A 15,356-nucleotide genomic window follows, 5' to 3' on the forward strand; every position below is an offset into this window, starting at 1 on the left:
CCTGCCACACAAGTGATACTTTGATCAATAGGAGCTATTTATTAATTTATTTGTGTTCTAGATAAGAGAGCATCGCTTTATACAGAGAGCGTTTTGTGATATCATTATAGTGTTACAACGAATATTTTGTAAGCTTTAAGTGTAAGCTATAGTGTTTATTTTCGTAAGTCAATTGGTATTTGTGTGATTTTGGGTTAGTGATAGTGGTACTATGTCGAAGCCTAACACTTTGAAGGCGCATAGATTGAGTGCTGAGTTCGCGGAGAAGAGGAGCCAGGCCTTGAAGAAGGCAGATCCGACGAACTCATAGCAGCCACCCGTGAGTACCTACTTTAAGACTATTGGAGGTTAATCGCCCAGGTCCATCAGATGTCTGGAGGCTATAGGATTTTTCTTAGTCCTCTCATAATATCTATCTGTCTAGAGTTGGATGAAGAGTAGCCCGGTAGTGAATTAAAATTAAAAGAGACTTAAGAAAAGACTATGCGCTTTCATATTATAAAAAATCCTCCAGTCATGTTTATGTATCTCTCGTGCATGTCACACTTTCAAGGTTCATGATATAGGTATGTAGTTTCCTTTCAGTTACATTCTAAAACATCGTAGTCTAAAGCTGAAAAGGAATAAGAAAGCTACAATAAGCTTATTAGAACCAGCCTGGTCTGTAAAAATACTGAAAATGTATTCGAAAGGTAGTATTTTCTACATACTTGAGACCTAGTAGTAAGAACTTACCCTATTTCTTATACCCCAAAAAGAGGCATAAAGTTTGTGCATGTTTACTATTTTATGTTCTAACTTGTAGATAATGTTTTATTAGGTAATTAGAAAACAAAAAGCAAAGAACGAGGCTATAAATCGCGGCTGCAATGTTACATTCACACGCAATTATTTCTATAGCCTTATTTATTAACTTCTTTAACACGAGATCAGATTAAAAGTGTATATTAATTAAGTTTAGTGACCTAAGGCTCTGAATTGCCGATAACATTGTTAATTTAATTCCGTTTTATATTCTTGGTCAAAATTACGTTCTGCCTTGAATATTTTCGGAAATAAAAGTGCCTTCAAATTATTTTCCACGATTGTCACGATTTTTAAATGGATCCTTAATGTTTTTCATTCAACATTTAAAGGGTTTCTTTGTGTAAGCTTAAAAAGTGCCTCTACTCATATTTCGTAGTAATTTTGACAGCTCTATCAACAGTGGCGCCACCTCTTTGTTAACCTTGAGTATTTACTCTATGGATAGTATCATTTTCAACCCCTTTTACTCGTACTAACTTTGGTTTTCTTGTACATTAGTCGTTTATTAACAAAAACAAATTAAATTTAGGAATACTTATTTGATTCGCGAATTCAAAAATCGAATGATACTTGAAAATACAAATTCCAACATGGCTGGTAGGAGCCAGCTGTTCCCCGTACGCATGCGCCATGCGTTTCCCGCCATCTTTGGATTTCGTTCTTTAGCGTGCCCTACAAAAGAGAGGTCACGTGGCTAGTTAAATTTTTAATGAACGACGAGTTTTCGGATCCCTTTAATATGCTATGATAGCGTCGAAACGATATAGGTCGATAAAATTACTGCTGAATTAATAATGAACTTAAATATTCTGTTTGGTGGCCAGCAGTTATCGAACTGAAACTAGCAGACAGTTCTACAATAATTTCAAAATATTTTTGTCTATCTTCTCCTGTGGGTCTAGACAAAGTTCAAATTATAATCGCAAACCAGTCGAAAAGTGGTCGAAAAGCCCCTTTTTTGTATGGAGTTTTGACGGATTCGATTTTCGATTCGATCAAAAAGTGCGTTTTGTCTAGGGGGGCTGATCTTATCTTAGCTAGAGTCTATTGAACTGTCACCTATTTAGTTCAAGCAATAAACATAAAGCATAGTTTCATCGAAGAGTACTCGGCCCTCTTACCGACACAAACTAGCAATGTCTACGTTTGATTACACTTTTTCGTATTATCCAGGTTATCCTGACCCCTACCTTTCAACAAATAGGCTTCATTTTGGAGTTCTATGCATTTTAGACCGTGTTTATTACTAAGTTACCAGGCACTCCTTTGTAGAGTTAATTAGGTATTTGTAAACGTACTAAGCACGAAACACGCTAGTCCTGTTGCCTAATGAGGATCAGTACTGTTGTAGAAAATTCAATAAAACTAGTATCTACGTTAATCTTTAAGACATAAGAAAGATATATCTTTTTGAATTATCCAAATCGGACCATTACTTACGAAGATATTAAGTAATAAACATAGGCCGTTTTTGCCGCTAAAAGTCAACGTACGCAGGGTCGCGTGACGTCATTATATCCGAATCGAGCGCAGCCGGCGTACTATTGGGATGGAAAATATTTTTTTCCAGCTAAACCATCAGTTTTAGAAAAAAACTTTTAATAACATTTATTCATCAAAATAAAGTAACCTATCGACCAGTAATTTTAAAAAATAAAAATTGTGAAAATTAAGTATCGCTATGTCCAAAAACCACATTTTCATAGGATTCGATGCAATGCGGAGACGCGGTTGGGAGAGGAGGGGGGCGGGGGAGTCATACCCAGCTTCTAGGCTAAGATTAAATAGATTTCCAGGAGGGAGCAGCTGTCCTTTCCTGCAGCAGCTGGTCCGCCCATGGGAACGGCGAATAGATAGGTAGGTACGTAGGTTTAACTCAGAAAAACTAAATAACAGGCAGGTATTGCGTGTACATCGAAATGATCTGCATAGAAATGTCTTGTAGCCTAGGCAGAGTGTATCTGCCTCAGCTATACCTTATTGTTAGAAGTAAATAAATTAATACTTATACATTTTTATATTTTACTTGGAAGAAGATATGACTCTAACAACACTTATGAACACTTTATTTGAATAAATCGCCAAATATACCACCGCGGAGACCCCAATCGCGTCTCTGCGTTCCATTGAATCGTATGAGCGTATGGATTTTTTGCGTTATTTTTCACAATTTCTATTTTTAAAATTACCTATCGATAGCTTACTTTATTCTGATGAATATATGTCATTACAAGTTTTTCTCTCAAACTGATAGTTTGGCTAGAAAAAAATATTTTCTATCCACGCAGTACGCCGGCAGCGTTCGGATCGGATACAGTGACGTCAACGGTCCCGCGCTGGGCGGTCAGTGAACTTTTTTAGTAATTTGGCCATAACTTCGTCAATTTTTGTCGTAGAACAAAAATTTTTGGACTGTGTATTAAGGATTTCTTAGCCCTATAAATCTGCATTCACAGCTAAAAATCGAAATGATCCTCATTGCCATGCTCGACATGTTTAGCTTGTTAAACTCGGAATGACATACAATAATACATGCCATCTTACACATGTAAGCCTTTGCTCTGGAAAATATGGGCTACCTTGCAAGTTGTTCATTAAAACTAGCCTTGAATGTGGATATTCTTAATTACCACTCATGTTTCTCTTACCATAAAATCTCCCCCTAAAATATTATCTGCATTTCTAGAGAAAATACATTGTATATTCTAGAATGTTTTACGTAATAAAACGGTAAAATAAATTTTGGAAGACTAGATTTTGATTGTGCTATATCCATGACCTTTACAGCCATGAGATGACGTTTTAATTTAGCACAGCTCTGAAAATGTGTCGTGAAAACAATAGAGACTGTTTTAGAAACACTTGTCTACAAAGTTAATTGTGAGGTCAGAGTACGTTGTTATACAGCTTCGTTAAAGTTTTCACCTTTAATAGAACTTTTAAAGAATGTCTTGGGCTCATTTTATATTACCAAATATAGGTAAAGCTTCTTTTCTGTGGTAAGCTTTGAAACGTTTTCATATACTAACGTTTTAGTTAAAAAGCAAGTCTTTAATCATTCATTTTCTGTAACGTAATTAACGCGAGGACAAATTAAAAAGAAAACTGTATTGGATTGATTACTTCCAGCTCTTACCAATCAGCTTTATTGATCAATTGAACACTTGATGGCACGAATTGGCGCTGGAAACGCGTCTCTCGTTTGTCAGAAATGATTTAGAAAGTTCGTGATGCCCAATCGGGAATTACACTTCAGCGCTTATTGCGTCTCACCACATGTTACACTACCTTTTTATCTTTCTTGTAACGTTACTCATATACTCATAATAACTTACCGTAGGCAGTCATCTATCACCCTACATTTTGAGTCATAAGTCCAGAATAGTATTTCTCCTTACACTCGTACAGTCAGCGTCAAATAGATCGTGACACCCAAAGTAGCCAAAAAGTCCACAACGTCTTTGTTACGTATGAATAAGGTTTTGTCTGTCTTTCTTGGTCACTTTGGGTGTCGCGAACTATTTGACGCCGACTGTACTCTGTCTTAGGTGCGATTTTAGGTAAACTAGCGAACAGAATCGATGTGGCGGGTTGCGTAGTGAGTCACGGTGCAATAACCCCTCAGAGTCAGACGGATGGCCGGGATCGTGTGGACTGTGGACTGTCAGTACGAAAGGCAAAAAGCGAAACTTAGGACATAACTTGGTTCAAGACAGGATTAAACTTCCTGGGTTAGAATGGTCATTATTTTGCCGTCGGTAAAGTTTTTCATCGCTTATTTTTCGTTCCTACCTTTTAATGGAACATTCGGAATATTTTGATCACATAAGCACGAACGGCAGAATTTTTAAATGATGTTTTGGGGATGGTGATAAATGCAATGGGCCTTTTTATAAAAGTTAAACCCGCGACAAACATTGGTTTAAAATGTCATTTCCGTCAATTTAAACGAGAGTCCAACCAGAGTCGTTTTTTGCTTAGAGTTAAAGCATATCTAATTGGAACCAAAATTAACAATCTCGACCAACTCGGATTCACAAAATAACAAAGCTTATACGATAGTCAACAATACTACCCTTTGGTGCGCTTTTCATCAAATGGTCTCCAAGAACTTTTCTTCATAGGCCAAATATAAACAAATGAATTCTATTCCAGACACCTGATTGGAAATGAGACAGTCCTGAGCTGAAACGTACCAACTTTCAGGAACCTAATAGCTTCATTGCAAAAGCCATCGTGTACCAAATACGCTGGAAGCAACTTCGACAGTTCGGAACATTCAGCTAGCTCACATTAGTCGGAACAAGTTTGGGTATGCCCGAGGGTGTTCACTCATTTCGGAATTTCATATCAAGTAAACTTATGTTGACTCCATTTTCAGGCATTTATTGTCAAACTATCAGACGTGTAAAGGATCCCTTGTTGGGTATCACCATTTATGTATAAAATATTTGAATGTAAAAAAAGCCAAAAGGTTTACAGTATTAAATACTTTAATTATTGTTTTATTAATTTGTCGAAATGAGTGTAAATACCCCTCCTACGGAGCAGTCGGATAAAAAAGAAAAATAAAGAGATTGTTTGTTACGAGTTATTGCAAAAGTTTGAATAGATCTAGGCTTTATGGCTTTATTGTCCACATTTCGCTTGATCCAGTTAAAATCTTCTACCTCCTTTATTTCGTCTTTAGTAAGTATACCACAACAAATGACTGTTTACTATGAACGTTTCCCATAAACCTATCAAACCGTCGGCGCGCTCAAAGCCGTTTGTAATGACGTCGTCTGCATAGACTCTGCTTGCATAGACAGGGTTGTCTACCTTTGTCAACATTTGATGAGAAAGGTACCTACATTAATGCCTGGCTATAAACAAGAGAGCCAATTTGGGTTGACCGTTTATACTGATTGATACACAACGACGTTATGACCTCAATCAGAGCGTTGCTTCAAAAATCTCACTTTTGCAAAAAGAGCAGAGTCTAGAGTACTGCTCTAATATTAGAATACCTATATTTTTAAACAAAATCTACACAGACGTCATACTTACCCCAAGTACTTACTAATTTCAGTTTCAGTCATTTAAAGAATCTTCAGTGATTTAGGTATAAAGATTTGGAGTCTGTACGATTATCAAAATGGAAAACTTTAAAGAAACTGTGACTCTAGCTAGTGAATACTTATAGCATTAATTATATCTTTATTTAGATTCGATAAAAAGCGTTTACACAATGTAGGTAAGTAGGTACGTAACTAAGACGTAGCGAAGCGACTACGATCTCGAAGCTACATTGACAGGCACTGGTAGCCCTGGTGCCCTGGAGGTCTCCATAATTCATGAGTATACTGTGTAGTATGACGCATTGCGCATTTACATACATTTCCACACTTGCCCCGTCTCATCGGACGCATCTGTGCCACTAATACATTTTTTATTATTTCTTCGTGAACTGAAAATAGATTTTTTTCTCTCCTCTATCGGCGAAAACGCTGAAGGAACGGCGAAATACATTATGTGTAATGTCTGTAGGAAATAGGGCATCTGACAATAAATTTTCTGTTAGCAATGACTATCCTACCTACCTAATACGTACTTTGTATACGTCTAGAATAATATTGAGTAGGTAGGTACTGTAAGGACGGGACGAGGCTAATTAAAGATGTTACTCGTATTGAATATGATTTATTACTGATCTCTCAAATATTAGATACATTGCTTTATATATTGTCTTACTACTACGTCACATGCCCTTCCAAAAGGAAAAAAAAAATGTTGAGTTATAGACACATTTTTTTTTTTATATATAATACGTCATATAAAATTCATTAAAATAAAATTGAATACACATTTTACTTTAAAATAACAATAGACAGCTGCGCAGCCTTGAAGAGTAATCTAGTATTAGACAGTCAATAGTAATTATCTACCATTACATAGTCATACTGTATAAAGTCGTGTTCTATTCTTATGTATAATTTTCTCTTTACCATTAACTAAAATAATTACATTAGGCGATACATCCTTTACTACAGTAAATGGACCTAAATACAATGGGTCTAGTTTATTACAATTTTCATTTTTTACTAATAGTAGATCGCCACTTTTGTAAACAATAGGATTAATATAATTATCATATTTATTTTTTCTTAATATTTTACTAGTACATAGATTATTTTTAGCTTCCAGCTGCGACCTTTGAATTCGGTACTTAAGTTCTATTGGATAACTATTGAAATTGTAAATAGGATCTAAAGTATTCGTTAGGTTTGTAGGTATGTTACATAATTTGCCAAATACCAATTCGTAAGGTGTAAATTTTGTTTNTAATTTTTAAATGTAATTATAATGTAATAATTTAAATGTCATTTTTGCACTTAATCACGCGCGTACTAAAAAGTCCGAACCCGACACCGAACCTTAAAATGGCAGGGTCGCCATGTAAGGACGGGACGAGGCTAATTAAAGATGTTACTCGTATTGAATATGATTTATTACTGAACTCTCAAATATTAGATACATTGCTTTATATATTGTCTTACTACTACGTCACACAAGCCATGCTACGCCGCCACTGGATTGTATACCCATGTCACGGTAATACTATCTATACAGTATTCCAACTCGGCCATATTTTTGAAATAAATGTCAACAGCCCCGCGGTACGTCACGGTATGACAACATGCGATAGGGCTGCTCACCTACAGTACCCATTCTAATTACATCTGTCTACTTAGAATTTCTATCTAGTATTGTGATTGTAATTTTTTTTTATTTATAGACAAACAAAATACTTTTTGAATGGAATAGGATAAAAATGCGTGTTGTTTTGTGGTTAGTNTTTTGTTTCGGAATGAACAGTAGTATTATATGAAAAACACCAAAATGGTAACCATGAGCTCCACTCCTGATTTATAGTGTTATTTATTTGCATTCTTAAGTAAAAAGTTAAATGTTTATGACTGTTTTCTAATGAACCTAAAGTTTGGTGATGAAAAGCGGTAGATTGTAAGTGATTAATATTTAAGATTTTACAAACCTGTTCTAATGTTGCATTAACAAATTCGGTGCCCCTGTCTGTAATGATTTCACGTGGAATTCCATACCTGAGTATAAAGTTGTTGACTAACGCCGTTGCTACGCTGAGCGCCTCCTTGTTCGCTATCGGATACGCCTCGACGTATTTGGTCAAGTCGCACTGGAGCGTTAAAATGTAGCTATAATTATTATCTCTAATTAACGGGCCTACTAAATCTAAATAAACACGATCAAACGCCGATGAACCACAGTTAGTGATTACCATAGGTTCTTTAATTGTTTTTAAATACTTATGTCGTTGACACTGGTCGCATTTTTTCACAAAATTAGTTATGTCCTTTTCTAATCCTGTCCAAAAATATTTCTTACGAATATTATTAGACATTCGTCTTATCCCAGCATGTCCGCTTGTGGGAAGAATATGATAGTCATTTAAAATTACTTTTTTAGTATCATTGTCAGTTATTCTTTTGACACCTTTTATTACGCATAAGCGGGGTCCGGACCACTTAGGCAATTCATTTATTAACTTTGCTAGCTCTTTTATTATTAGACAATTTCTGTCGTTAATTATTACATGTAAGGTGTCAATATTCAGAGACGTACAAAATGATTCCATTTCCCTCACAGAGACAGCTCGTGTACGCTGCGATTGGGTAAACAGTTTCACATATAATATACGCTCATACGATGAATAAGCAAAATCTCCACTCTGGTGTGTCACATTTTTACTAATATTTTTCCATTCTTCTTCATTCGCAAAAATTAACTCTGTGTATTCCTTCGGTAACTTAAGCATTTCCACGACTCTTGGGTGATCAGGCCAAGTGTCTTGTGTAATGTTAGGTACCGGAGTATTACTCAAAGTTGTTGTACTATCAAGTTTTTGTCTTTGCGCCCTTGTCAGTACTGATATAATGTGTTCGTTCATAGCCTTTAATTCGTCACTTTTCAATTCTATACGTGACAATGCATCTGCAGCTACATTGTCGCGTCCTTTTACATATATCACTGTAAAATCATACTCGTCTAATAATAAGCGAAATTTTAACAATCTACTGGAAGGGTCTGTCAAATTGTATAAATAAACTAAAGGTCGATGATCTGTCTCTATTATGAATTTCCTTCCGTAAAGATATGGCCTAAAATATTTTACGGACCACACAATGGCCAATAATTCTTTTTCGATAGTGGGGTATCTACGCTCTGCCTTATTTAGACTGCGGCTTGCGTAGGCAACTGGTCTCCGGTCGCTGTTACATAACACCGATCCTATCGCGTACCCTGATGCGTCCGTTTGCAAAATAAATGTGTTTTCTTTATCGAAATTAGGATACTGTAAAACTGGTGGGTTTGTAAGTGCATTTTTCAGAATTAAAAAAGATTGTTGACATTCATCGCTCCACTCAAAATTAACATTTTTTCGGCATAAACTATTTAATGGAATACAAATTTTAGCGAAATTTGGAATAAATTTTCGGTAATAATTGGAAAACGCTACAAAACGTTTAACTTCGTCTGAATTACTTGGCGTAGGGTATTCTTGTAAAGTTTTTATTTTTTCTGGATCAGGTTGAATGCCATTAGCCGATACGACGTGTCCTAAATACAGAATTTCTTTTCTAAGGAAGTCACATTTATCTGGATTTAATTTTAGATTTACGTTCCGCAATCTTTCTAAAATAGATATTAAGTTTTTGTTGTGAATTTGTAAACTTCTACCAAAACATATCAAATTATCTAAATAAACAAAACATTTTTCATAATTTAATCCTGACATCGCTACAGTCATCATTCTAGAGAAAGAACTTGGACTCGTTTTCAAACCCATGGGCATACGTGTCATCTGATATTGACCCGATGGTGTAGTGAATGCTGTATACNACGTCTTTAAGAATTGCATATTTTTAATAGCATTTATCTATCTGTAGATTGTTTATGATGAATCAACCATTCTTCTGCATGTTAGTCTATTGAATAAAATATTTACTTACTGCTACTGAATAACTATTTTTAAGTATTTTTTTATAATTTATTTTTTTGATAATTTACATTGTAAAAAAATCTTTAAAATTAAGAAGAAAAGTTAGTAAAGAGAATGTTAATATTAACAATAATATTTACTTAATAATATTTATAATGTGTTACGTAGAAATCTATTTAAAATACATTATCTAGTCAAAATAATGCCAGCGATTAAGTTTCGATAAATATCGACATCGCAACAACACTAAAGGTGAATTAACTTGAATGAATCACCAACCCACATATTCCCGCAATGGTGATATAATGCAGCTGTGACCTTATTGGTGGATCCACCCATGCGGCAGTCGAATCGACCAATCAGAAAGCGCCATCCGCGGCGTCGCTCCCCCGTGATGCCGGCCCTATAAAAGCGATTTTAACGGAAATTTTCTTGTTACTCCACGTTCGGCAAGCCTCTTAACCGGTCGCGCTGAACGACTAACTGACATTATTTAAGTAATTTATTTTGTACGTTAAGTCTACAAAACTCTATTCAACATGGTAAGTGTTTTAATATTTCTTTTAGTATTTATCAGTGCTTTTCTAGAAGTTATTTTCATGTAAAAACGCCGGGTGGTCACGCCACCATTTTGTCGGCTTACAACCCGACCGCGGTGAAATGTCTGCATTTGACTACTTTATCCATTTGTTCAGCGGCATTTTTCTTTTGGCCGGGTTATCATTTCACGATTCGATTTTCAATTTTTCAATAACTTTCGTATTGTCTTCATAGAAGAAACAAATGCTACAGCGTTGTTTTCAGTTAGTTCGCGATAACGGTAGTTATTAAGCTGATAACAGTACCCCAGTACCGAACAAATTGACCGTTAGCCGATCGAGACTGCCATGCCGGGTGCCACGCCTAACTTCAATAGATTTTCCCAACAATTCCTTATACTTTTCACCATTTTTCACTGAATAACTTCACAATTTAGCTCTAAAATGGGCGTATGACTTCACCGATCTTGTTTTCGTATTGATTTATCAAGTGACGTGTCCGCTGACCTCATTCAAGGTTGCGCACTTTTGTGAGTATCCTCTGTCGCTTAGCGACGTTTCGAATTCAATGAAAGTTTTTTCTTTACGGTTCTACAATGAACATTGATTGACGGCGCCCCAGTTCTCACTGTAGGTACGAGCAATGTACCTACCTGGGTACCTACTTTCACCTTTCTCCATAGAAAAAGTGGCCTGTCATGCCATGAAAGTCTCAATGTAGGTACATTGGCTGTGTACTACTTACCTATCCCTGACATTCTACTTAACGCCTGACTTGAATCAAATTCATTTAGGTACTTAGCATTTAAAGCTAGAATTAACAATACGGACGATCGAGCATAAAATACCATGATCATATCTTCGAAGAAAAAACAGATTTTTTCAATTCATTTTTCTTTCAACAGCGTGAGTGCATCTCAGTACACGTTGGCCAAGCCGGAGTCCAGATCGGAAATGCCTGCTGGGAGCTCTACTGCCTTGAGCACGGCATCCAGCCCGATGGCCAGATGCCCACTGACAAGACCATCGGAGGCGGAGACGATTCATTCAACACCTTCTTCAGCGAGACCGGGGCGGGCAAACATGTGCCCAGAGCAGTGTTTGTGGACTTGGAACCTACAGTAGTAGGTTAGTATCTTTCAAAATTTACAGATTCTACTTGCATACAATTGAACGGGACCAGAGCAAGAAGTCCTAATTTGAAATTGAAGTTCACCTAACTTTTACTTAAATAACTAAAGGATTAGCTTCAAAATACTGAACATTGTTTCTTTTGCCTGCAGATGAGGTCCGCACCGGCACATACAGACAGTTGTTTCATCCAGAACAACTTATCACTGGTAAGGAGGACGCGGCCAACAACTATGCGCGAGGCCACTACACCATCGGCAAGGAGATCGTAGACCTGGTGCTGGACCGCATCCGCAAGCTGGCCGACCAGTGCACGGGACTCCAGGGCTTCCTCATCTTCCACTCGTTCGGAGGCGGCACCGGCTCCGGTTTCACCTCTCTGCTCATGGAGCGCCTCTCCGTGGACTACGGCAAGAAGTCCAAGCTGGAGTTCGCCATCTACCCCGCGCCGCAGGTGTCCACCGCCGTCGTGGAGCCCTACAACTCCATCCTGACCACGCACACGACTCTCGAGCACTCCGACTGCGCCTTCATGGTCGACAACGAGGCCATCTACGACATCTGCCGCCGCAACCTCGACATCGAGCGCCCGACCTACACCAACCTCAATCGCCTGATCGGCCAGATCGTATCCTCCATCACGGCCTCGCTGCGTTTCGACGGCGCCCTCAACGTCGACTTGACCGAGTTCCAGACCAACTTGGTGCCCTACCCGCGCATCCACTTCCCGCTCGTGACCTACGCGCCTGTCATTTCCGCCGAGAAGGCCTACCACGAGCAGCTGTCCGTGGCGGAGATCACCAACGCGTGCTTCGAGCCCGCCAACCAGATGGTGAAGTGCGACCCGCGCCACGGCAAGTACATGGCGTGCTGCATGCTGTACCGGGGTGACGTGGTGCCGAAGGACGTGAACGCGGCCATTGCCACCATCAAGACCAAGCGCACCATCCAGTTCGTGGACTGGTGCCCCACCGGTTTCAAGGTCGGCATCAACTACCAGCCCCCGACCGTCGTGCCGGGAGGCGACTTGGCCAAGGTGCAGCGTGCCGTGTGCATGTTGTCCAACACCACCGCCATCGCCGAGGCGTGGGCGCGTCTGGACCACAAGTTCGACCTGATGTACGCCAAGCGCGCCTTCGTCCACTGGTACGTGGGTGAGGGTATGGAGGAGGGCGAGTTCTCCGAGGCCCGCGAGGACCTGGCGGCTCTCGAGAAGGACTATGAAGAGGTCGGCATGGACTCCGCCGAGGGAGAGGGCGAAGGCGCCGAAGAGTACTAAGCCGATGATTATTTATTTTCCTTCCGGCTCGCTCACACCGATACATTCCGGTGAAATGAAATAAAAAGAAAATTATGTTGACTTCTTTCGTTTGATTTTTCTCTATGAATACCTACATTACATACCCAATTTTAAAACAGAAAAGGCTAGCTAGATAACAACACACAACACCTCTAAATTCATACACACCTTTGAATAGACAGTTTATATTCTGAAAAGAATTTTATTAGTTTTTTTTTTACCTAATTAGTATAAAATTAATTAGGCAATGCAACGAAAATCTGAAAATATGCTTGGGTCAAATCTAATTGAGTAAAATACATAGAGCCAGAAAGAGAGTCTAGTATGTCTGTTATATTTGGAAGAGGGAACTTATCGTCCATGATACGATCATTTAATTTTCTAAAATCAATTACTAACCGCCATTTTTTGATATTATTTTCCGATTTCTTTGGAACCAATAACACTGGACTAGACCACTCACTTTTTGCTGGTTCAATTATATCGTTAGATAGCATATTTTTAACTTGTGTTTCCATCTCGTCTCGTTGTGAAAAAGGTAATCTGTATTGTTTAATATAAACTGGTTCTGAATTTGGTTTTAACTGAATATTTTGTTCATAAAGGTTACATGTGCCCAATCTGTCTCCTGGTACAAAGAATACGTCTGCATATTTTGCACAGATATTTTGAATAGAAATGTGTTCCTCTTCATTTAAATGATTTAGTTTTAAAAGTGGTAATAATTTACGTACTCTTTCGCCATCGCATTCTTGTTTATCAAAACTACAAATTTGATACTCTGATAATTTTTCGAAATCGGGTTTAAAATAACTGAGTCCAACTTCTGTATCGCGTGTATTTAAAAGTTGAATTAAAACTTTACCATTTTTGGGTTGACAGACACTTCCAGCTATAAATACTCCCTCGCATAGTTCTTTCGGTAAAATCACGCAATCCTCATTCATACCAAAATTAATTTCAAATATCTTTTCACATCTCGGAGGTATTTTAACATAATTATTGAATCCAAATTTTCCCATGTTTAAGGATAGGTTAAATTGAAGTCCTAAATGGTTTATAGTTAATTGATTAGATTCATAATTTATGACGCAATTATATTTGACTAAAAAATCCTGACCTAATATTCCGTCTTGTTTGCATGGAAGATTCCTAAGTACATAAAACTTANAAACCACCAAGAACCATAAGAACCCATTTTAAAGTTTTAAAAAGTTTTTATGATGCAACTTGTAGTTACCACTATCGGCGATAAAATGTTCGTCCGTCATATTTGCACTTAATCACGCGCGTACTAAAAAGTCCGAACCCGACACCGAACCTTAAAATGGCTGGGTCGCCATGTAAGGACGGGACGAGGCTAATTAAAGATGTTACTCGTATTGAATATGATTTATTACTGATCTCTCAAATATTAGATACATTGCTTTATATATTGTCTTACTACTACGTCACAGTACCTACATGATAACATTAAATAACTATGTCACATTATTACCAACAAATACCATACACAGAAAGATCATGCAGAACAATTTGAAAGAAAGAAAGAAAATATTTTATTTGGCCCAACATATTAAATTATTACAGTAAACAGTTTACAGTACTTGCACATTTGTGGACCAAAATGGCATCCGCTCAGCATTGTGTCCTGCTCTGAGGTAGACCCAGAACAGGACGCTGTTATTCTGCGGAGGCCACTTTTTTAAAAGAGCGTCACATTGGACGCCATAAACATTGGCATTTTTATTTTAAAATTATATAAACTTATACAAAGCTTCAACGATTACATAAATTTGTAGGTGTGTGTGCTANACATAAAACTTATGATTTATTTCTTTGCCACAAATAGTAAATGGAATGTAAACATAGCCTTCTGTGTATAATGCGCCGCCAATACCTTTTATGTTTATGCGCTCATTATGTATCGGAATATTAAGTTGATGCACCGTTTCATATTTCACAGCCGACAGAGTGGCGCCGGTATCCACCAACCATCTATATTTGGAGCTGTTTATCGAAAGTTCTACCGAATTGTTATAATCACAAGCAAATATATAATTAGACTCGAAAAAAATTCAAGCTATGTGTGGAATTCTCGACATTTTCGGTTCTAACTTCCTGTCTCTCCTGCTGGTCCTGTTCCTGGTTCATAATATGTATATTATTTTTATACCTGTTATTGTAATATCCTCGATTTGTATGTCCAAAACTCCGTCCACGTCCTCGTCCTTGTGAATTCCATACGCGGCCGCGCGATTCTCCACGAGAAAAACCGCGAGAAAAACCACGCGAAAAACCGCGAGATTGTTGGTTATTTCTGAAATTTCGTCCTTGACCTCTGTAATACTGACCTCTATTGTTTCCCCGCTGTTTATGCTGGCTTGAAAATATTTCACCTGAATTGAAATTATTTTCACCTTGCATAGATGACTCGTCCTTTGCCGCTCTTATTACGTCTTTCAATTCGCTATAATTCCGGGCCGCTAAAATGGTGCTCAATCGACTATTTCTCAAACCTTCAGTGAAACGTTGTATAGCAAGTTTTTCATTTAAAGGT

General features: G+C 37.7%; 1 protein-coding gene across 1 annotated transcript; it reads left to right on the forward strand.

The window, feature by feature from the left end:
* Nucleotides 1-10,245: 10,245 nt before the first annotated feature.
* LOC114363268 (tubulin alpha chain) lies at nt 10,246-12,826 on the forward strand. Its single transcript, XM_028318948.1, has 3 exons — nt 10,246-10,368; nt 11,271-11,493; nt 11,649-12,826. Exons 1-3 carry the CDS (start codon nt 10,366-10,368, stop codon nt 12,773-12,775), a joined length of 1,353 nt encoding a protein of 450 aa, XP_028174749.1. The 5' UTR covers nt 10,246-10,365; the 3' UTR covers nt 12,776-12,826.
* Nucleotides 12,827-15,356: the final 2,530 nt, after the last annotated feature.

Source organism: Ostrinia furnacalis, unplaced genomic scaffold (assembly GCF_004193835.3).
Source record: "Ostrinia furnacalis isolate ACB-3 unplaced genomic scaffold, ASM419383v2 OfSCF0397, whole genome shotgun sequence".
Lineage (NCBI taxonomy): Eukaryota > Metazoa > Arthropoda > Insecta > Lepidoptera > Crambidae > Ostrinia > Ostrinia furnacalis.

Excerpts from the sequence above, each read along its gene's own strand:
- LOC114363268 (XM_028318948.1), top strand. Across the intron at positions 11,494-11,648 it reads CTTGGAACCTACAGTAGTAG|ATGAGGTCCGCACCGGCACA; the intron begins GTTAGTATCTTT and ends TTTTGCCTGCAG.